We start from the raw sequence: 24,584 nt of genomic DNA on the forward strand, positions 1-24,584 counted from the left end.
TATCAGTGTAACTTACTTAATCCTATAAAGAATTAATACATAATAGAGTATGTAAAATTTTTGAAATATTTTTCATATCTCTATTGAACATTTCAAAATCTTGGACTAAGTATGAGTCACTTGCTGATGAGTAAGAATATTTTTCATTCTATATCCTAGAATGTAAACATATAAAATATTACATTCTATTTGTGTGATGATATTAACTTATAAATAACAAATAAAATAATTAATATCTAACAATTAAATAAATTTACAATTTTTTTTTGTTGATAAAAAGTATATAATCAGTTGATTATATTTTATTTGATTGATATGGTTAATATATTATGATATATGTCCGAATTATAGTTTATTGACTTTACATTTAAATAGAGTTATTCAAATAGATGGACTGCATCATTCGGAGTAAATTTGTTCACTTTTTAGCTGCAGCAACTGTAAATAATAATAAGATAAATATTTGAATAAGTTATTTGTAATAATTTACACTTAATAAATAACATGGCCAGTTTGATTAATTCTGAAGATCTTTAAGTAAGAAGCTCAAGAATAAATAATGAAAACCAGTATGTAAATGCATCAAGTGTGCACATATTAAAAATAATAATATTCGTTAGTTATTCATTCATGTAATATGAATGGATGAAAAATTTACCGTGCTATCTCATAAAACACACCTCTTCTTTGCATTCAAAATCAATATTAGTATAGAACAAATGTCTCATGAGGACTATGGAAAGTTTCAATAGCATTCAAGGTAATAATAGAGATCTTCATTTCATGTGTGGCCAAGTTAACCTATGATATTTACCTCGTGGTGGAACAGGCGGTGCTGGTGGTTTTTTAGGAATCATCCCGACAACTTTTGGGTCTTGATCATACGGTTGAATATTCATGTATTTGTGAAGCCGTGGTGCATCTACAACGTCCACGTCCAAGGATATACTTTGTACGTGATCTGAGTTTAAATGAGTCCCTTGAAAGCTTTCAGAATCATTCTGTTCTATGATTGCTTGATTTTCGTTTATAACCTTCACAGACTCGTTATTTTGTATTTTAGAAATGTCTAAGGTCGTATCGTATTTTCCATTATTACATGGACTATCATCATTGTTATTATTATTAATATTACTATTACTATTGTTATCGTTATTTTTATTAGTATTATTAAGATTATTGTTTTGGAGATCATTTAAAGGAATATTTGCAGGTGTTATGTTAATGTAATCGAGAGGAACATGAGTAGGAGGAGATGGTGGGGTTGAGGGGATCGATAGATGATTCATTTCTTTGATTTCCTTGTGATTATCAATGTTTTCGTTGATGTTGATGTGATTTTGCTCTTTAGGAATGCTTGTAGAAGCAGGAAAAGGATGGTCGCAAGGCGAGCAGGGGGTTTTTGGTTCAATTGCTGATCCATCTGGATTGTAAGCTGCAAAATTCGTGTTCATTATTAGCAAATCGAGAGATTAAAATTGAAAGGAAAAAATAATAAAATAGAAATTTTTAATTAAACTTACAATGAATTGGCAATCCGGAAACTGGGAAAGATATATAATACTGATCAGTAGATCCAGCGGAATTATTCCGACGATGTTCTTCAGAACATTGGGAAGATGATCGTGGTGAGGGCGTATAGCGCATCGGAGAATATCTGCCAGTAAATGGTTTTGGTGCTGGTGGGATTTCGTATGCCATCATTCCACTTTTGTCTTCTCGTATATTACGAAGCTACAAATGAATATCATTAATTAGTTTTTTTATTAAATTGTCTTTATATACATAAGAAAAATCAATACTTAGAAAAAAAACTACTCACTCTTCTGTCTTCTGTGTCAGAATGAGTTCCACTGTCACCAAGGCTAGTGCCACTGCACCCACTGATAATACTCATCCGTCCAGATGATGAAGAACTTGATAAACTCTGTAAACTTAAGCTACTGATAGGTCTTCGATCACTTAGACTTTCATTAGATTTATCAGTCTTGCTATTTGTTGATGCTGTATCATCATCTTGGCTATTAGAGTCTTTAGGTTCTTTTTTAATTTTGCTGAAGAATTTTTTTACCCTCTCAAAAGGTGTTGGAGTCTTCATCTCTTCTTTTAATTTTTTTTGTATTCTTTCATACTCATCTCTCATTGCTGTTAATTGCCTTTGTTTGTCTTTAAAACTCTGTTGAACATCATTACGGTTTCTCCAATTTTCAACTAATCTTTCAACTTCACCAATTGTAAAGACATTATTCTTAAAATCATTTATTATTTCTAAGAGTTCATCCTGAGGTCCTGGTGGATCTCGAGATTTATTCCCTTGATTAGAAAGAGACCTCGGTAAACTTCCGACATTTGACGAGTTAGAGTTACTGTCTTCTCGACTGATTGTGTTATCCTTTCGCATAGATAAAGCTGATGATGGTTTCAAAGCCATTAGTGGAGCTGTCACCGGTGCTGTAATTGGATTCGGAGTTTTAGGACCTAAATTAAATAGAACTTAATTAATACCGATACAAAGAGATAAAATAAATTGTTTATTGGGCTTCTTGAGGCCAGGAATCATTATCTTACCAGCAGGATGCATTTTCAAGTAGCCCTGAAGTGGTAGATTCAAGCTATTTGCATCAAAACCTCCTAATTGATTAGTAATAGACCCAAGGACAGGAGTCGGTGGTGGTACAATTGAATAATTCATCTCGCCAGTGGTTGGCGAGGTCGGATTTGGTGGTGGCAGTTGCGGTGGTGTATTTGTTATCACAGCAGTTGTAATGACTGGTCGAGCAGCAGGTGGTACTAAGTAAGCCTCACTTAGCGGTCGTGGTTGACAATAGTCTTCTTTGTCTTGTTCGTTAGTGTCTGAATTATTTGGTGGTGTACTCTCATTATCTAAAATAAAAAACAATATCGAATATAATGGAATACTTTAATTAAAATATTTTTCAATGTAAGACAAACATAATAAAAAACTCACTCGCTCCAGAACCAGATGTGTTTTCGCTGATAACTTTTAAGTAGCTGTACATGTTCGTGAACTCATTCATTTGCTAGCTCGTAAATTAAATTTATCCAGAACATAAAAGATAAAGAAAACATTAGTTAGATTGGATAATCGATCTCGTAGGTGTAATAATATAGAATTTAAGGATTAAAAATAAATCAAGAGTATATAGATAATAAATAGATAGACGTGTACCATGTAGCCACGAAGTTGATGAGCCAATTTAGCGTGTCCAGCTTGCTCTGCTAGATCTGCTGGTGTAAACTCTGAAACATTTTTCAGGTCACAAGCTATTTCACCACCAGGACAGTCTAGTAATTGCCAAGCAAGTTTTTCTAGTCCAAAGCGAGCTGCAAAGTGGAGGAGAGTTGGATATTCTTCCGGACCTAGAAAATGAATTTATATTGGAAAAATTAAATTTCTCAATAGTTTTATAGTAAAGCTTACCCAATAATAATCCTTTACGAGATTAATAGTAAACAGAAATTTTACTGTAATAAAAATAATCATAAATTTTATAGTAAAATAAAACTTACTGATAATATTTCTTTGTAGAGGAACTGATCCACTGGGAGTAGCCAAGAGATGAAAACGTGGAGGTAAATTTTTTTGGAATGCATGGACCATCCAGTTATCTAATTGCTCTCGGTCTCCAGGATTAAACCCAAAGGTCTAATAAACAATGAGGTCAGTAATTAAAAAAGATGAATTAAATTAATGTAATGAATTATTAGATAATTATTCAACTAAAAAGCGGACATTATCAACAACTCTAGAGAAGAAATGATAAAGTAATGAGCAAGGGGAAAAAATAAGAGATTTTCTTTAATCTTTCAATTTATTTTTAGTTTTAATCTTACCTGGCACATGAACTCTAGTGGATTATCGTGTGCTCGAAGTATCTGGTCAAGTTCTCGAAGTCTACTTTCACATTTGACTTGACGGACTCCTTGAGGTTTTCCATTAATGATAACTCGCACTCCAACAAGCATTGAAACTTCTAAGCATCGTTCAGGAATCGAAAATTGAAGGGTATAGGGATTCCGTTTTTTCACTTGATTTATTTCTATTCCATCACCGCAACGATCCACAATTACGTTAATGGTATCTTCTGGTCTCAGAGGATCATTTAGGATAACGAGTATTCTGTTTTGGCCCTGAAATAAAAAATTACAAAGAAGTTGAGTGTGATTTCGTCTACCCAAACTAACAACTCTCTATTTGGTAGCCGTAATACTCCAGACCAATTTATTTATTCCTAGTTAGAATTATCGATCTTTTATAATTGAAAAAAAATACACAGTTATAAGCACAATATGAATATTGTAACTGGTTTTAGTCACGATATTTTTAATTTAAGTCATTAAGCTAATTTGATATATTTTTTATTTTTAGACTTTTAAAAAATGTGGCTAAAAATCATAACTATCAAGCGCAATCAAATTAAAAAAAAAAAGTTTTAATGCACTTATGACTTTTAAAAAGGATTATAAACACATTGGGCTCATATTTTAAATCATTTAAAGTTCTTTTTCAAATGTCACAATAAAAAAAATCTTCAAACAAATATGAAAAATATAAAGTCTTGAGCTTTTATTTATTTTATTCACAAATAAAAGCCTTGTTAACTGATGTTATTTCTACTAAATATTAAACTTCTGTTACACCATCAGTGAAAATAAAAAAGAAACTATAGAAAAAAATTCAAGGTTTTGCTTTACCATTTTAACTTTTTTCGGATGAACTGAAAATGTCGTTTTGTCACTCTTCAAAGCTGGGGCTGGAGCAGTTCCTAAAATAGCAACAGCAGCACCAAGAAATTGACCAACAAAAGTTTCATCTTGGTCCTTGACAAAGAACTTTTGCCACTGGGAGTACGAGATGAGGGCAGTCTTTTGGCTTTCAGTCAAGTGTCCATCATGAACTCCAAGCATCATAGCGAGCACACGGTCTGGTGTCAGTTGTTTAGCAAGAGTAGATGCTTGTTCAGGTTTACTGGAGGCTTTTTCAAGTAAGATCGGACAGACAATGATAATCTGCAGTCTTGCTTTGGATATTTTCTCTTGTGTTGATGATGAAATGGTAGCTGCATCTTCCACTGTTACATGTCTGACTCTGTAAGAGCAAAGAGCTTATTAATGGAATGTAAATATAAGAGCTAATGCTATGCAGACAATGCATGATTTTAAAGAGGCACATTGTTGATAAAAGCAAGAAATTGGAAGTTTGAAAAAGTATGAAAGCTTGTTATATGTTTGTAACATAAAACTGACTTGAAAGGCGGGCGTCCCTGCTGTCTGCTGATTTGCTCAAAGCAGGCGGTGAGGTAGTTGACCCAAAGCGTTGATGCTTCACTGTCTTTACTAGAAATGAATATCACATCTTCTCTTTCTTCCATGAAACTTGCATTTGTACCCTCTAGCTTTGTACCACCGCTTCTGCTTCTGGAACCTGTAGATTATAATCCACTACTGAGTAAAAATTCAACAAAAAAGAAAGATGAAAGGATAAACAAAGTGAGAGATTAAAAGCAGATTAGTCAATCTTGTAGATGACTTTAATGCTTTTATGTTTCATATTTCACTGTTTACATGCATATATGTAATCAAATTCAACTTGCATTAAATTTTTTTTCCTACATGACAAAGAAAAATTTTTCTTCTTTATAATTTACTTTATTTTTTCTTTCATATACTTAAAAGGGATATAAAGAATCATACAGGAAAGAAATGTACTGAAGACTTTTATAATATGCTTTTAATGTATTTAAAGTGATTCATACCATTGTTATTTACATAATTATTCAAGAATTCAGTATATTTATGTAGACATCTTTTCACTAATTTCTAAGGTCTTTAGTAAAGATAATAATATGACAAATGTACAAGCAATGCGTCAGAAGCGATTATCAATTCATTGAATATTTGAACAAATATTTCAACTCATAATAAGACTTTCATTTTATTTGAAATCATTGTAATGAAAAATTTTTATGTCAATATAATTGAAGAATATTATAAAAAACCAAGACAATATGAATTAAGAAATTACAAGTTAATTAATAAATCTTTTTTCCAAACTTGAAAAATAGTAATAATTCACAATTAAATTACAGATTAATTAGCACAGCTATGAGATTTCTTATCATCACAATGAATAATAAAGTAAAAAAACAGTTTGAGGAATGCTTGGGGTTGATTAATTTCTTCTGCCACTTTATCTTTCATTTTGAGGGTGAAATAAAATTCCCAACGGATATGCCACTCCCTCATAGATACACACGTTAGGTCATTTAACTTTAAGATAATTGAAACGCGTTTGCTTTTAAAAAATATTACACGGTTGTTGTCATGAAATAGATTATTTAACAAAGTTAAAAAAATAATTTTCATTAAAAAAATTCAAATAAATACTTAAATTGTTTATATTCATTAATAATTAATCTTATTATTTTTTATTAAGACAAATGATAAATTAAAGAGTATTAATGAACTAGAGAAGAATAATGAATGTTTGTTTTGGTTTTTTCATTTTTCTTTCATCTATTTTTTTATTTTAACTAGAGTTTAAATTGCTTTCTTGCTCTCTTTGCTTTTACTGTCATTCATATCAGCGGCAGATGCGTTTATTTACTTATTTCTTAACAACTGGCAGGGAAAAAATATTGTTATTTCTAGTGTGGGAGGTAAAAGATCCCCCTGGTTTCTCATGTATACATTTCACCATGACTAAACGTGCTTTTTTCCTTTTGCATATCTCATTCGTTTGTCGGATTCTTGGGAGTTAAGTGGGATTGCGATTTATCGATAATTCTAACAAAAGATTCATTGTAGTGTCTACTCTACTATACTCATTGTACAAAAAATTACTTTGCACTCTGGTTTATCATGCGGTTATAGAAATTATATGAATGGAATTATCTTTATAACAATTTTTTCAAATATAACTTAGAAGTTTGATTAATAATAAATCACTGCCGAATTTTTCGACTCAAATTCTTTATCAATGAATATATTCTTTCTTGATTTATCAATATTAATTGTGAATAAAAATATAAGAAATATTTATTAGCTCAATGAATGAGGAAGAAGATAATCACTCACGCGTTACTAGACCAGAAAGATCGAGGAAGTCCGGTCTTCTTCGTCTTCTAGATCGTGGAGTTTCACACTTAGTTATCGTTAAAATGCTTTCAGTTGATGAATTCATTGTAGGCAATTTTGTATTATTTATTTAATTAATAATTAATTAAAAAATAATTATAGTAATTTTTTTAAATTGTAAAATCACTGGTCTTAATTGATTTGATCACGTGAATCGAAAACACACCATCAGACACTGTCGTAAGATTCTTTTCGTTAAACGTTTAATCAAAAAAATGAACGAGACGTAAAGTCAACTCCGGATGCGGAGTCTCGACTGTGGTTGATGAAGACCCTGATGAGATTCCACCCGCAATCCAAGTAAGCCGTAAAATCGTGACACGGACCGTTCTCTATTGTTTGCCGAGACCAGACTGGCTACTGCGAATTGGGTGATGTCCATAATGATAAATTGAGTCGTGTGACACGCGACTGGAATAATTAATCAAACACCGGTAGTGCATGTGTCTTCTTTATGGACTTGTGTATGTCATTGGCAATGCGTCGACGACACTAATTAATTTTATTTAATAAAATACACGTCTCATATCATTATATATATGTATATATATATAGTAACGATTAAATAATAAACACTGTAGATCCCTATAATAAATATTCTAATCTTTTAAATTTTATCAAATTTTTTTAAGTGTTTTTGTGAGTGGAGTTTGCTTTTATGGTAGAGTCTAAGATCACAAATTTCCCTCTCTTCAAAACACTATCATTTATTTGTTTCCTCTATGCTTAGATTCCCTAGAATTAATTTATAAATAAATCTGTTAAATAGAAAATAACAATTTATTATTTTCCCTGTTATATTAATTTTCAAGATTTTTATCATTCATTAATAATTATCAGTAAACGTTTAATTAATAATATTTGAAATTTAAATTTTCCTGTTCAATATAATTTAATAATTTTTTTATTTTGATTGCTATTAAAAAAACTAGATATTCAGTACCAAAAATTCCATGCTCCAAAATGATTATTTGTCCTGTTAATTGTTTATTTAATTAATTCGTATTTTCGATATGATTAACTGCTTAAATAGTTAATTAAATAAATAATAATATCAGCTAAATTTACAGTATGAGAGATAATTCCAACTAAAGCAGTATATAAGATTATGTTATTAGTATTAATCTAGCTTTTGTGTCTTCAGCTGAAGATATATTTAATTTAATTAAGAGTTGATAGATTTATTTACCAAAATATGCAATGCTTCTTTCAGCATAGCGATTTTCTTCTCGCATCCGCATGTTCTCTCGCGTCACACTAGAAGACACTATGTGAAGATTTCTCTAACGATCTCTTTACTGTCTCTACTACTATCTCTCTTTCTTCAGTTTCTCTGAACTCCAATGAGCTAAGAGCTTCTGCAAACGGCTTGCATCTCTTCAATTGAAACGAAATGAGGCAATTAAAGTTCCAGTACAACAGTTGCTTTCTCTTTTATAATCACATCACTCTTTTGAGACTCTTCAAATTGCTAATTGTTAAAACATTCGCTGTTAAAATACACTGCGAAATTATTTTTGCTCATGAAAACTTTCAATTTCTTTTGACCTCCATCGGAAAACAAAGATTGATTGTTTATGTTTGAAGATATCACATAATTAAAAAAAAAATTTTTTAAATCAATTTCGATCACAGTTCTTGAAGAAAAAAAAAATAAAACCAAAAACGTCAATAATTGAATATTAATGAGATTATATTTTTCACAGAATGAACAGCCCACGCGAACGTTACACGCGGAATGAATGGCTTGAAGCACGAGGACCGAAGGGTCGAGGAAGGGCGGGAGCAATGAGGCTCTTTGAATGGATGCGTGCGCAGTTGTGAAGCTGCGCAATAGATCACTGAGTCGGTAAGTAAGTGTTTTTTCAAATATTTAAAAATTTTGACTATCATTAAGATAAGTTAAGCATGAAAAATACCAAGAATAGACTTTAAAACATACCAACAGACTAAAGAAAATAAATAATAGATACCAGATCTACTCTCTTTGCAGTAGATAAAATAATAGATTCTTCCAATTTTCCTGTCAACTCTCATCATATCACAGAAGCCTGTGCAAATATCTTTCACTGAGGATGAGTATTTTGTTTAAGTTGGAAACTTGTGAAAATGTCTCGAGACGATAATATTGTATGTTGCTAAATATTTTTATTGCTCCAATGTTTACTCAATATGAAGACCCTGGATTTAATGGAGTTAAGAATACAGTGAAACTATTGAGGTCTGCTTCAAATTCCCCTAAATATTCTCTAAACTCCTGACCATATTGGGAGATATTACTTCCTGTCGTTCTTATTACTTTAGGCAATAACGTTGAGGAACGTAAAAATGTCTGATGATACTGGACAACTGTCTCATATTTCCGCCGACTCGGCTCATCGTTTGATGCTTCGGTTCATAGCAAAGATAAGCCGAGTAGAATGTAATGAGTGAATATGTTATTTACATAAAAACAAGAAATCATAGACTTCTTTTATATTCTTTTTCATTTTATTTCTCGCGATCTGTTTTTTTCTTGATTCTTAGTTTCAGTGAGATAGGGTCCAAGGGTCAAGAACTTTAGAACTGTACGTTTGTAGACTAACTTCTCTTGTCCCTTTTGGCTTAACGCAAAAATTGGCCACGTTCAATTAGAGAATTAGACGGGTTATGAGTCACAGTCTTTGAATGTAGTCTGCGTTTTAAAGCTTAATAAAGTTATTTTTTATGTGGATTTGAAAAATGTTAGTTTTGACGTTTACAATGGTGATTAACAGTAGTTTTATGTTAGTAATAAGTTATTTACTACCTTATTATAGTTTCTTTTTTAGAGATGTGCTTTGAGAGAAATCTTTGTACAAATAGGGTCAGCAATTAAAATTGATCATGAAAAATCATGAATAATTATTTAATATTTTCAAAAATTAGTAATATAAACGGCCAAAATAATTTTTTTAAATGTCCAGTAGACTTTATCATCAAGTTTGTTTTATAGCTTTATATCACTTGGAGAAAAATTTCATTCAATTGAAATAAATAAAAATAAATATTTGACTCCAAAAGTCATAAATTTTGTGTAGTTCGTATCTTGAGGTGTAATAACTTAATTTTTTACTTAAAATAAGAGAATTGATGTTCAAGTTTATGAGAAAGTATTTCAAAAACACTTTTATTTTGAAAGCAAATTACTAGTTGAGCTACTATAAATTTTTTTTTCAATGTGTATAAACCTCAAGCGTCAACATTTAAGAGTTTCTATTCATCAAACCCTAAAAATCTAATCTTCGTGTAATTAATTAATTATCAAACTAATAACAGTCATAATGATTGAAGTGAGTACTTAATTTTTTGGAAAGTCTACTGTACCCAGTAGTCTCATAAATGAAATAATTAAATGAAACAAATTTTTTCTAAATTGTCTTAGGATTTTTTGCTGTAAAATGAGTAGGCATATGTTTCTTACGATTCATATCTGGGGATTTCTATAAATATAATTCACTCGACGTAGCTAAATATGAGCGGCAATAAAAAGGCGTATTAGCTTCGTGCTCAAGTCGACGCTCAATCTGTCGTGATTTCATCTACTCTTTTTGCTCTATAATACCCACAGTCCACTTGATACTTTTACACTATTAGATACAGTAGGCTATAACTCATATGTACACCACCATGACATGCTCAATGTGTACCTACATGAGAGCAAAACATTCCTCATGCTCATCCAGCTGAGAATGATGAAAATCTTGATATTGGCAGAGGATTTTGTTGGATTAAAATTCCTCTGTAACTGCATATCATTTTCACCAACAAAAAATTCCCATCATAACATTTATATTCATTACGACCGTTAATAAAATCAACGTCATCATCATCGTGAATAAAATGAAATAGAATGACTATGTGATGACAATATTTGTATAGAACTCGGTTAATTGCCAATTATTAATCAATTTAATGTAATGAATTAATTCATCAAATTACATAAGTGTCTAGTGAATATCATTGTGATCTAAATTTAGCAATTAATTTTTTTTTTTAGATTTTTAATTTAAAAAAAAAATCAATGCATGGTCAGTTAAAAAAATTACTACCTAGATATTTTTAAAATAACATATTCATCAGTTATTCAATTAATAATAAAATTCAATATTTTTCTGTAAATTTTACAGAGAATTCAATTTATCACTTACGAATATCGTAAATGTTATTTTAATATTAATTTCTTTACACTTTATTTTTAAAATTTTCCAAATTATTTTTCAGGTCACTAGAATTTATTATTTAATGAAAAGCATAAAAACAAATCTTCAGCTCTAATTAAATAAAAATTTTAAATTAATGCTAAAAAAGTTTTAATTAAATATTCATAATAAAAAGTTGGATAATATTCTGGTTTGGAATAAGAATACAAAATAAAAGTCATAATCAGAAGAGTGATGTAACTCGTGTTTAGATACTGTGAAAAAATATTGATATATTTATTTAGAAGTCAAGGTATGCCCCTGAAGTTGAAATATATATTTCATCTTCGTCTTATCGATTTTTGATGCTACTCAGCTTATCAGCTTATGGAATTATCTATTTTCACCGAGGTAGGTCGAGAAATCTCTCTACAATCCCCACAGATTGAACACAATTTTCCCAGCATTACTAAGTAGACAGTGCGTGGGTGGTGTTTGTCTACGCCCGATGAATAAAAATTTCAAGTGGAAAAAATAACAGAATGAAGAAAAAAGGAAGAAAAAAAAATGGAAAGATAATGAAGAAGCAAATAATAAAGACGAAAACAATAGAAAGTAAAGGTACGTCATGATTACCTTTTACCTTTATCCTACTTTTGTGTAGAATCAACAATGCTGACAATTAAAGATGTAAATTTAGATTTATACAATAAAAAATTATTTTTATTTATTTTTTTTTCATTGAGGGAAAAATAAATTTTGTTCATAGCTAATAAACAAAATATGTTGTATATAGAAAGAAAGACAGAATGATGAGTTAAAGCCATTACTGCAGCAGAAGTGATACTTAAAGTGCAACGATCGTTGTATAGTACTTTAATGGTGAGAAACGAAAAAAAAGACAGAAAAGTATAGGACACATGATGAAAAAATGATCTTGTGACATCGTGATAAAAATAATGAGTGAGCTTATAAAAAACAGAAATAGTCTAGGGTGTGTCGACTTCTGAGAGAATAAAATGGACTGAAATCTCGTGATTCACAGTCGTTTAAGACTAATATTTATGGCGAGAAAAAATTAATTTAATTTATCATTTTTTATTTTTATAAAATTTTTCTTCTGGGAATGTTGAGATTTGAGGGAACCACTTATGTAAAAATACCCCAATTCCACTCATAAAATACTACTCGTATACGTTGTATACTATTTTTTCAACGTTTTATAAATTGAAAACATTCATCAAAATGTTTGAAGAGAAATTATTACAATAAATATTTTTTTATAAATATTATTTATTCACTCTTGAAAATTTATCAACTTTTCTAAATATCATTCAAGTGAAATTTCCTTTGAAAATAATCCATTAATATTAATAATTTTTTTCAAACAAAATTAATTCTAAAAATAAAAAGAAATTAAAATGAATAAAAATAAGCGTCTGATTGCTGCGAAAATGATGTGATAAGTAAGTGCAAATGGATTTGAGTAATTGAGAGTTAACTTCCGGTTCTCCGACAAATCTCCGGTGCCGGACATCGTGGATTGAGCCATCAAAGCTTGTTACATGTTTGCGAAGTGTCCAACGATAGCTAGACATGTACTAGTTTTATTTGAATGATAACAAGGAAGAGAGCATGGTATATTATCAAGGCTTTCTTCTTTGTTGTTATCCACATTTGAATTTATTCTGGTTTCATCTCCGGAAATCATGTTTATCCGTTAAAATTGTCCTTTTAGTAGGTTGGAAGTCGTTAAACATTTTATTATTCCCTATTGCGAGATGAATTATTACTTAGAGAGGTATTGAAGAAGATTAAAGATTCCATAGACGAGACTTCCTTTAGCTCTTCAACGACGATGTGACCGGAAACTACCTTTCCATGAGGAAGTTTGCGACACGTGTCACTTTTGATATGACATTAATTATAATCATTTCACCAATTGTTAGCTTTCTCCAGTGATGATAAAAATATCTCTTATTGTCAATCAATAATCCATTTTCCTCTGCCTCTCTTTTGTTCGGAAAATCATTCGAAAAATTAACATAATTTTTATCAAGATAATTTCTAATAATGTTTCAGGTTACTTTGAATGCATAATCGATTGGTGGCCTATCCATAATTTTTAGTTATAATTCTTCACACGAGTCACGTCTACAAGAGAGGAGCATGCGATCCGATTATCCAACGGAAGTTTCTTTCGAGCGTTACCTCCAACCATCTATGGATATGCATTTCGTAACAGTTCAAACACAATTGAATTTAAATCAAGTTAATCAAACATCTATATATTTTTTCTGGATGAAATAAAATACTCTCGTTCTATTTTCCATTTCGCCGGATATGTCGTTCGCCTGTTTCATTCATGAATGTAAACATATCCACATGCACGTGGTGATTGGAGTTCTTGTACTTTCTACCCTAAACTCTTGTGCCTGGAAGTAAGAGCGGAAGTGCCAGGGTTTATAAAGTCCATAGGACGCACGTGTTACTTACGTTACACTACTGTGTTGCTTTATAACCAGAACCTGCACAGTTTCCTCTATGGTTTTTAGTAAGAATTTCAACAAACTTACTCCAATTTCTCGAATTCTCCGTGACTAATATCAGTCATAATAAACAATTATCCTCTCTATCTAAAATTAACCCCCATTCATAACTGAATTGTTTTTGAGAATAATTTTAGTTGATATTGTTGGTGGATTATATTATATTCTCAAAGTTTATTTTGCTGAGTGATAACAAAATTGTTTGATGTTGACAAAGACTCAAATGATTGACAGAATTTAATTATAGGTTTATAAAACATTCAAATTTTAATTAGCTTTTTTAATTATCTTCAGTATGAATTAATTAATCAGAACGACAGAACTTCTAATTATCTGATTAGCAATCAAGTGATTAAAAACAATAGAACAGAGTTTTTTTATGAAACTGCTCATTGACTTGTGAAAAGACTTTGCTGAATAGTTGAAATGATAGTATTATTCCTCATGGAATCAGTTTATTACTTTTTTCCAACCTTAGTTTTATAGAAGTTAACAACTTTACTTGGTAGGAAAGAGATTTGGTAATTGATTACTATTGAATTTATTTTTCAAATTATTCCACATCATTTGTGATTGAATAATTGGTTGGAATTGACTTTTATCAACTTGTTTGAGTTGAACATACCCTTTTTGAAAACTAGAATGAATATTCAAAGATCAGAAAATAATCATCTCTACATAATTATCATTCAACTCATATCAAAGCATTTCTTTGTAGTCATATAAGATTTTTGTCTATTTTATTACGTATTCCTATAGTTGAATAATTTACAAATCTTCTACAATTAAAAAAACTTAGATCTAAAATGCTTTTTCAAAAATAGTGTGATTATTAGTATCAAACCCAAGATTATTTTCTACCAACCTATCTCTCCATTTACAATTATTGTGCTATCCCCAATTTAATTAGTCTCACGGTTTTCATCACAAAGTCACTTTAGTTGAAACTCTCAGGCGAAATTCTCTCAGTACATAGGCTTAGTTTGCAATTTAATATTTAATTTATCTATTTAGATTTTCTAGAGGGTAAGACTAGGAAAGAGCAGTGGATAATAGATTGGATCGATGCTGATGGTAGTAGTGAACATTCAGTGAATACTAACGATTGAGCTTCCGGAGTTGTTAGAGATGAGAAAGAAATATTCTATACCATCCACCTTCTCCAATCATTAGAAGTGAATGCTATGTTTTATTTATGGTTCAATAAGTCAACAATCAACGTTCAATTCATTTAAATGAAAATCTTATTATTCATTGAATCCTTTTTTTCACATTTTAAATCACAAATTCTACACTCAATTGACCTGCAATTAATGATGCTTGATAACAATTGCATAAATGCGGGCTTCGACTTAAAGGTACTATGACAGAAATTGCTTCCTAAATCATGGGAACCCTCACAAAGCATAGAGTAGTAATACTGGGTCATATAGTAAGTGGGTTATCTACATGCCCATGTGATCGTCAGGGGCTTTCAGTTGTACCATAAGGGTCATCATTGAATTTAACGCTAGCACTAAGTATAATAAACTCAACTACATGCTTCAAAACTAATTCATTGATTTATTAAATTGTCGATTGAAGGTTTAGTTCTTGAAACATTGTCTTTCATAAAAGCAAGGTAAAATCACACAGAGATAAGATCAAAAGATGAGCTTGCAAAAGAATGAATAAAATTTATTTGATCAATTAAATTGAAGCTTTTAATTCTCAACAACTCTTTCTTGATGCTACATCAATTTTTTGATTGTTGGAAATGAAAATAAAAAAATATATTCATTAGAAGGTACAGTAGAAACATGAATGAGTGAAGCAATTTGTATCTTCTTAATAGCTGTACATGTATCTGATTGGACTGGGCATAAATGTATGTTTCAAGTATGATATATGTTATCTTCATGTGAAAATTTATGTTAAATATAGTTTGAAATGGATTATCAAACTTATCTTATTTTTATGAACATGGTAGTTAACGTTGTTATTAATGTTTTTAAGTATATGATCAAAATAGTATACATTTTTCATCATTTCAGTTTGCTTAACATTGGTATAATTATCGTATTCGTATACAATGTTATAAATTTCTTTAGATCAATCTTGAAAATGAGAAAAAAATTTATGCAGTGTTCATGTTTCTTTACAATTTCCTAATTACAGCTATCAACATATAGCAAATAAAATTCAGATTATTCCATTTTAAGTAATTATACGATTTTAATTCAGCTAATTTTTTTTAATATTTAATTTAGATGTAAATTCATCCTACGGGAAGTGAGGACTTGATCTTTTTGGCTTGAGTTCATCAGCTTGTATTAATGATAAAAAAATACTTCATCAGAAACAGTAATATTGTAGAATTCAATTAGTTTAATTTTATGTTTGATTATAATCTTAAAACATACAATGAATTTTAGTTTTTTTAGAATTCTCGAGTGATTTCGAATCCTTTGACAGATTTGCTTTTGAAGAATATTCAGTCAATGCAATACTTATTTATGAGTATTCAAGCAAATACTAGCAATTATAAATGAATTCTTCTTCCAATTGAAAATAAAATTGGAATTTATGATGCATAAAATTTATTAAAGTATAAAAACTTAATAATGAGTTATGATAAATATTTATTTCAAAATAATCAGTAGGTGATAAAAAAGATCACTTACCCTTCCTGGATGATGTTCTAGGCTTTTTTGCCTTCCAAGCATTTTTCGTTGGATGAACTCCATCAACTTGATCAACAGGTATAGGCGGAGCAATGGTGTCTGGTTCTTTGAGAACAGCATCATTTTGTATAACAGCCTTGGTAAAAATGACAGTACTTTGTTCCTTGCTGCAGAAGGTTCCAATTGAGTGCCTTCTGTTTCCAGATGCCCCATGGGTTGGTAGAGTAGCTGATAAGTTATAATACCTCGCATCATTAACACCCAGGAAAACTTCACCGGTATCATCATCATCATCGTCATGGTCTTTATATCCATTGACTCTGCAATTGACTGCATCCTCACCACAGAATATCATATCATTAGATAAAAGTTCGCTAGCGGATTTAAGCACCCTACGGCGAGTTGGGCAGTTTCTTCTATCATGATCTGAATGTGAGTGAGATCTATGAGGAAGATAAGGAGAAGGAGGAGCAATATCACTTGGTCTGGGGTTGCCTTTGAGAATCTGAAGTGTTCTTTCAGTCTCTGCATTAGAGCTCAAGGACCTGAAGAGACTCCGGAAGCTTCTTCTTGGACCATTCGTATTGCTCATCTGTCGAGGCAACATAGGCTCACATTCTTCTATTGAAGAAATATTCCTGTTATTTTCTTGATGAACCGTAACTGTTGTTACACCCATCGCTGAATTTGATATGCTTGTTCCCATTTTGCACGGTTTTTTCTTAAAAAAAGTTGTAAAACTCCGCGCACTACTTGTTACTGATGGTGATACTGATAGCACTGATAGCTCGGTATCATCTGAGGGCGTAATTGAACCACCCAGTAAGGAAAAGTAAGATGGATTGTCTGTAAACATAATAAATAGAAACTTCACTGAAACCGTGATATTATCATTGATTCTTATTTGATCTATTTTTTAAAAATGTATATTTTTCAAAGAAAGGTTGTTTATTTAACTTAATTATTTTTATCTTTTTCTCAGAATAGATCTTTTTGTTTATTCTAGAAGTTTACTATAGAAGTTTTATCAGGGCCAACAACTGTTGTAATCACTCAAAACTTCATGCTGTTATTGACAAAACCAACTTGTATTGTATTTATTTAAAGTTATTCACACTGCGAAAATTTTATTTGCCCTCAAGGCCTTTGTATATTAAATTTAATGAATTGTGCGTAAAGGACAACAGTAAACTGCTGCGGGTAAATATTTTAGAGGGCCTCAAGATAGTCCCTGAGGGTATGCAAGGCCGAATGTAAGATGAAACCAAGTGGGGATAGACCGGACGTTGCATTTCTGTCCCCACTAGGACATCTCTTGAATCATTGCCACATTGAAATATAACGAAATAAGTCACGAAGGAAGAAAAAATATATATAGAGTTACCGGAAATGCATTTTACCAACCCCAAGATTGCTTTTCTTCGTAGCTTGCGTTGATCGAAATATCAAGGAAGTAAGGTGATCTATTAGGGTGGAGATATTTGGTGACAAAATGAAAAATACATGAAAGTTAAGACGAGATCTTTTTCTTCAATTCGTGCGTTGAATTTTGTAGTTTTTTTTAATGGAAGGGAAATAAGAAAAATTGGTTAGAAGTTTTAAATAGAAGAGTGGAAAAGTTTAACTGATCAATTTGATCCTTGAAGAGAATTTGAGATGTAATTTAAGAAAGAGAGGGATGATGATGGAAAATCTTTGATAAAGGTCGTGTCAAAAGATTTCATCATTTTGGTCATTTTTTTTAAGTTTAGCATGTAAAGATAATATTTGAATACAAAATATTCTGAAGGGAAAAAAGTATTATTTTAGTTGAATATTTTTTATATTAAATTTTAAACTATAAAAGAAATAAATAAACTGTAATGGATACTTGTCGAAAAAAAGCTTTTCAAAGTTTTTAAAAAGTTACATTTCTTCCGAGTAATTATAAAATATTTTTAATTTCTTACAATTCAGTATTTTTCTATGGAAATAAAGTTTCGTTAAAGATTACTCAAGATTTTTCATCTTTAAATAATCCATTAATTTTTTCAGAGTCTCATATATCACGGCAAAAACAAATGTTGACAATATGTTGCAGAGAGGACAAAACCAAATCATTTGCATTGATTAATTATTCAGAGATTTTTTTGACTGTTCAGTTTACTGTTTACTTAGAAAGAAAAAAGGGAGGAATAATTTTTTTTTATTATATCGAAGGTCTGATTCGTCGTATTTACAATTTATTTATAATCTTATGGAAAGTCAAGAGTTTGCTGTTTGATATGTGAGATGCATGTAACACTGAACAAGAGGTAAATACCGACAGGTATAAGATGGAAGTGTGTTGTCAGTAGCCAATCGATGGGAAAAACATGAAGCGGGATCTTCTCAGTAGCTGCGGTTATGCGCTAGCAACGTGATTAGCATTCATAGTAGTAATTTCTTGAGCTGAGACGTGGGTGAGAATTAAATTACCAAGAATGGGAATTAAACTTACCAAGTGCCATCGTTGTTCCCCTTGATTTCTTATTCATGGGACACTTCTTCGTAATTCTGAAAGAAAAAAAGAATTTTCTTATAAATATATTCATATCAATGAACAACAAAACAATCAATTTAAGAGTGAAATTACAAGATTAATGGTATGATTGAGATGATTACATAGTTGCATTGATTTTAAAGCTATTTAAGATGGAATTCAAAGCAGATTCAAGTATATTTGATTGAATGAACACCGAGGTAGAATGAATCTTTCATTCATATCTAGAAATAGATGTAAATATTAAATTTAGCACGGATGCACAAGTGTCGCGAATGTCTCTTAGCTAGATTTGATCTAGTCCATTCACGTTTGGCACCAACTTCTCTTCCTGCTGTTCTTCCGGCTCATTCAGAATTGCTAACTGCACCCATGCATTTATCTTATTTATTTAATTATATAAATACACACTATAAAAATACTGATTTAAGAAATATAAAAATAATAAAAAAATCTTGATTACTTTGATGAAATTGTGATACGATCTAACAATAAAGATTAATATATTCAAAAATATGGTTAAGAATAGTAATTGAGAAAATCGTGCTATTTAATTATTTAAATCATGAGACTACTGAATAAGTAGACCATGCAAAATTGGATGAATTCTAAAAAATTCATTTCTTGCAATTATTGTCATTATTTCAATTACCTATCTTCCTCATTGAATTTACATAAAATTTAATCTCGAGTTAACTTAATTAATTTATTATTCGTTTACTATGTAATTTTGAATTATTGGGTTGAGGTTTAATCGAAAAATGAACTTTTTATTCAATACAGTCAAGTTAATAACTAAAATTAAATATAAATAATAAAATGAGTATACATTTATTTATAATATTCCATGTTTTGTTTAGATTGATAAAAATACTATTTATTTGCTTCAAAGAAACTTTGAAAAGGTTAATCTCAAACAAATGAATAATTGATTAAACGTCACTGAAGTTTATTCTTTTACAGCAAAAAATTTTATCTGTTAATAAGATGAGAATATTTTCTTCACGATTGTTGTTGTTGTCATTTTGGTTGACCTGAAATTCTTGAATCAACTTTGGAGTTTGTTTAAATATGTAGTGCTATGCTTTGTTTTAACAGTAAAGTTTTTCTTGATTCGTGCATTCCTGAATTAACGAAGCATTCAACAATGGACAACGGTGCACTTTTCGTTCTTGGAATTCGCTCAGGAGTGCGGTAAAGAATGTAGGTACACAAAAGTATACAAGGATAAGAAAAGAGAGCGAGAATAAAATAAAAATAAAAATAAAAAAATGTCAAATGGAAAGGGAGTTAAGCGCGTGGAACTATTTTCGGATACACGGGGCTGCTGCATATGAGAAATTGACTTTCGTTCGCATGAATGCAAATTTTGCAAACACAAACTGACTATTAAATGTTATCAAAAATAAATTAAAAAGGTTTAGTCATTAATTTAGACAGTAAAAAAAATAAATGTTTTGTGTTTATTTTATTGAATTTCTTGATTCTGGTTCTCGTTAAATTATATTTGTTTATACATCATCATGCTTGCCAATATGTTAGTCAGGTTCTATAAATAATCGTTAATAACCAATCAAAAAATTCTTCGAAATGATATTTCGTTAAAATTTTTTTTGATGAATGTCTTTTAATTTTATTTCATTATTTGCTTTCAATTGCTAATGTCTTTTCAGAACATTTGCAAATCTATTTATCATCAGAATTTTTAAAATAATCTTTACCGGCACTTCAAATATTTTTGCTATTTATTACAAGACTCTGCAATTTATTGATGTGATTATTTTATTGAACAAGTAATTTTTCAATCAATCGTAATCCTATTATGTCCTATTTAAAAATCCTATAAATACTTCACTAATAATATTTCCGTATAAAAACCCGGAAAAACTTCTCAAATTAAAATGTAATTATAGCAAAGTTCAGGAATGTAGAATCTAAATTTGAAACTTGATCTTTTTTTCCTCATTGCAATCATTACTTAACATTTTTTCGGTCCTTCACTAATGAAAAGTGGATAGATTTTGAAGGGATGTAACGGCGTGCTCAGCATGTGCTATTAATCGACGGGCGGATGCACAAAGACAAAATGAACTGGTGAAAAAAGAAAGACTAAAAAAGAATAAACAAAAAAAAAGGAAGAATGAAAGTTTTCTGACATCCGGATTGACAGGACAGAGAGAAAGTTGACTCAGGACCCTCGAGAAAGAGACTCAGAGACCAGAATATTGGACAAAGAAGGAAAGAAAACATTGCACCTGCGCTTCGGCTTCTTTTATTTTATTTTTTTATCCTCCCACTATACATATAACTTCCGGTGGAACGCGTGCCCTTATTAACTTAATTCGCGCACGCGTCATGCCTTCGTAACTTCTCCTGCATCATGATCGCGTGAACTGCAAGTCTCTACCGATTAAATTGAATCAAAAGCTTGGTGTAATTTTTATGCAATTAATTTCCTCCTCATTTCCTCTGTATTAAATCGCCAATGGTTTAATGTGACCATCAACTTTTTTCTTTAGAATAATTATTCCAATTGTTAGCTTATCTTAATTGAAGATAAATAAAAAATTGTTACTATTATCAATTACGACTTTTTGTGAAATAAAAAAATTCTCTTCAAATTCGCTTTTGAGGAATTTCCTCTCTTCTTTTCCCTAGAGAAATGATGAACGAATGTAATGGTGCAATCACGGGGAAAATTATATTTAATGGCAGAGCGATTGGATTGAAAGCGCTATACTTCAATTGAGGTAACGAGAACGCAGTCCCACGCGAATCTTCATTCAAGTTACTTTGAGTTTTATAAACTTATTAAATATTTTTCGAAATGATTGTGTAACGGTTTTTAACATTTTTCAACTAAACATTATCCTTCTGTTTTAAAAAAATGTGATTAAAAAATTAAAATAAAAATTGACATTTGGCAATTTATTTAATGATTTTTATCATTGTTTGTAAAATAATAAAATCCGTTTTATTGTACAAAAATAGTTATTTTTTTATTGTTCTTATTCAATTTATAATTTAAATTCAATTAAAACTCCAATAATTGATACAATTTGATTTAAACAAATTATTTCATAAAAAATGGTTTTAAAAATAATGTTATACTCTATTTTATAATAGAGTATAATTTTTATTATTATGAAAATATTATACTTCTAGTATTACTTGAAAAATTTAATTTAATATGTATCTCATATATTGAATATATTTCCCTCAAGCTAAAAGGCGAATTATCCAACAATCCTCTGGTTTCATTTATCCGATTCTATCGAAATTTAATAAATTTATATGCAAAAATATTTCAATTGGATTTATAAATTATTTCATTCAATCTCTGATTAATAATTTCTGAGTATTTAAAACGTTTATTTAATTCATTTTTTTTTTAAACATCAAGTAATTATTTTTATCATTATACAAAAAAGATTTCTCAATAATTTAATCCATGTTTATTAAAAAAGGATGTAATTTTTTTCATCAAGAACTAAAAATTTTATTTTATTAATTAATTCTTAATTAATAAAAGAAGAAAAAATCTATTATGAAATGACTTTTACACATAAGGTGTAGCAGAAAACGAAGATGTAAGCAAAGGAGAAGAATAAGAAGAAGAAGAAAAACGTTTGGTTCCCCTCATTTCATTCGTCTCTGGTACAATAAACATGATAACAACCTAACTGTCCCCTATAGGGAGGATGATAATCTCGTTTCAATCATGGTAAACTCTACAATAAGAAGACGAAAACACTGACAATGCAAATAAAAGTGACAAGAGGAAGACGTTTAACAACGTATACAAACGATATTAAATTAATAAATAGTGAAATTAATTTTGATTGACTTTTAACTCGTTCAATAGCATGAAATAGATTTTTTGGACTATAGAGGTGCTTATATTGCATTGGTAAACCATCTGGTTGCGTTCGACTGTCAGTTTGAATCTATTAATACACATGTGTATTCTCAAACCTTCTTCTCACTCAAATACTCGCGTGGATTAATACACTTGAAGAGTTAACTTACCTCTATCATCTGTCAGACTTAAGATTAATGAAGTCTTTTCTATAAAAAATCAAATGATCTTATCTATTTTTATCAGACTCCCAAAAATCCCGGCATTTTTTTCATGTCATTTTCATTCACTTACTTGATTACTCATGACCTTTAAACGAAGAAAAAGTATAAAAGCTTTGTTAAAGCTTTCAACTTTATGAAGCATACCAAGCACTTTTTGTATCCATTTTTATCATAATCTTCAAATTCCTTCTTTTTTACTGACTTTATTTTGTACGCAGCTTTAGACCTTTAAATTCAACAAAATAACTCTAGAAGCTTTGCTTTCTTTTAGCTTTTTAATTCCTTCATTTGCGAGACAAATAATTTTTGTTGTTATTCTTAGGATGAAAAATTTCAATTATGACAAAGTAATAAAGAAAACTAGAACTTTTAAAATTACCAGATGCTTCAAGAATATGTTTATAAACATTTGAACAAACGGTTTGGAGTGTATTTTTAATACTCCCTAAAAACAGTGAATTCCTTCTTTGTTTTCATTAAACTATTCAATACATTCACAGTGGCTTTTAAATATAACACAACAACGCTGAAAGCTTTGTTGGAACTTCTAAATTCTTTAAAAGATCAGTCAAATTTCTCACAATTATTTAAATAAACTATTTCAATCTCTATAAATAGTTAATAAATTGTTTATGTCTTTTTACAATATGAAATTGATCCAAGGCATTGTTGGAGTACCGAAGGCAAGCTAAACATCAAAGATGGTGTGTTTGGAATATCTAAGATAGAATTGTTTTTATTTTCATCAAAGTTTTTTTCGAGATTTCTCAAATTTCTAAAATACTTTTTGTTTATGTTATTAGATTCTTTGGTGGATTTTTGGGATAATGAAGCTTCAATCATACTCAAGATGTTGTGGAGTATTATTACAGAATGGAGAAGAGCAAAGAAGGTGAAGAAAACTTTCTTAAATATAGTAGAGATAAAAGGGTGTTGAAACTCACCAGTTGAGCAGTACTCTAGAGATCGAAGTTTGGAATAATCTCCTTCATTATTTCCACTTGGCCAAGTTTTGGAGTTTTAAAAACAAGTGTTGGCATCGTGTTATTGATTGCTAACACATTCAGCTAACATTGAAACAGTCAACTTTTGAAAACAGGTATTACTTTTTTTCCTCAATTGTTATAACATTTATCCAAGTATCGACTAATTTTTGGATAATATTTTGTTCTATTCATCTGCTAGGTCTAGATGAGTGTCTCGCGTGGTTGCACCAGAAGAGAATACAGGGGCACTCACGTTCACTCGGCACAGCACATGAAGAACTGACAGACGGAAGAGGAAGGGAAGCTAAAGGGAGCCAAGAGCGCGAACATATGAGAAGAGAGGATAGAAAAGACAGAGAAGAAAACGTTGTGCTTTAGACCTCTTGTTTCTGCTCTCCTTCTCACACTTTTCTGTTTCTCTTCTTTACCTTCTTCCCTTTCCTCCACCTTCTTTCGCACTCCTT

General features: G+C 30.2%; 1 protein-coding gene and 1 long non-coding RNA gene across 4 annotated transcripts; one reads left to right on the forward strand and one right to left on the reverse strand.

The window, feature by feature from the left end:
- Positions 1–2: 2 nt before the first annotated feature.
- On the reverse strand, positions 3–24,385 carry stumps (DBB domain-containing protein stumps). Of its 3 annotated transcripts, XM_035082515.1 has the most exons (14): positions 24,079–24,385; positions 19,010–19,065; positions 16,531–17,376; positions 5,269–5,446; positions 4,717–5,110; positions 3,856–4,152; positions 3,532–3,667; positions 3,191–3,381; positions 2,969–3,041; positions 2,569–2,883; positions 1,823–2,478; positions 1,524–1,734; positions 815–1,435; positions 3–438 (listed from the first exon to the last, which is right to left on the reverse strand). In XM_035082515.1, exons 2-14 carry the CDS (start codon positions 19,044–19,046, stop codon positions 419–421), a joined length of 3,975 nt encoding a protein of 1,324 aa, XP_034938406.1. In that variant the 5' UTR covers positions 19,047–19,065; positions 24,079–24,385; the 3' UTR covers positions 3–418. The 3 variants fall into 3 exon arrangements, with proteins under 3 accessions (XP_034938406.1, XP_034938408.1, XP_034938407.1); XM_035082517.1 differs by lacking the exons at positions 16,531–17,376; positions 19,010–19,065; positions 24,079–24,385 and adding an exon at positions 8,348–8,881 and having other exon boundaries at positions 8–438; XM_035082516.1 differs by lacking the exons at positions 16,531–17,376; positions 19,010–19,065; positions 24,079–24,385 and adding an exon at positions 7,099–7,439 and having other exon boundaries at positions 8–438.
- Positions 3,564–24,448, forward strand: LOC118066468 (uncharacterized). Its single transcript, XR_004690254.1, has 4 exons — positions 3,564–3,682; positions 8,865–9,007; positions 23,938–24,233; positions 24,320–24,448. It is a non-coding gene; the product is annotated as an uncharacterized lncRNA (long non-coding RNA).
- Positions 24,449–24,584: the final 136 nt, after the last annotated feature.

This window comes from Chelonus insularis, unplaced genomic scaffold (assembly GCF_013357705.1).
Source record: "Chelonus insularis isolate UGA/USDA-ARS -01 unplaced genomic scaffold, ASM1335770v1 contig_346_pilon, whole genome shotgun sequence".
NCBI classification, from domain to species: domain Eukaryota; kingdom Metazoa; phylum Arthropoda; class Insecta; order Hymenoptera; family Braconidae; genus Chelonus; species Chelonus insularis.

Coding starts and splice junctions, on each gene's coding strand:
- stumps (XM_035082515.1), bottom strand. CDS start 19,046: ATGAATAAGAAATCAAGGGGAACAACGATGGCACTTG. Junction 5,111..5,268: donor CAGGGACGCCCGCCTTTCAA/GTCAGTTTTATG, acceptor TTGCTCTTACAG/AGTCAGACATGTAACAGTGG. Junction 2,884..2,968: donor CACATCTGGTTCTGGAGCGA/GTGAGTTTTTTA, acceptor TTTTTATTTTAG/ATAATGAGAGTACACCACCA.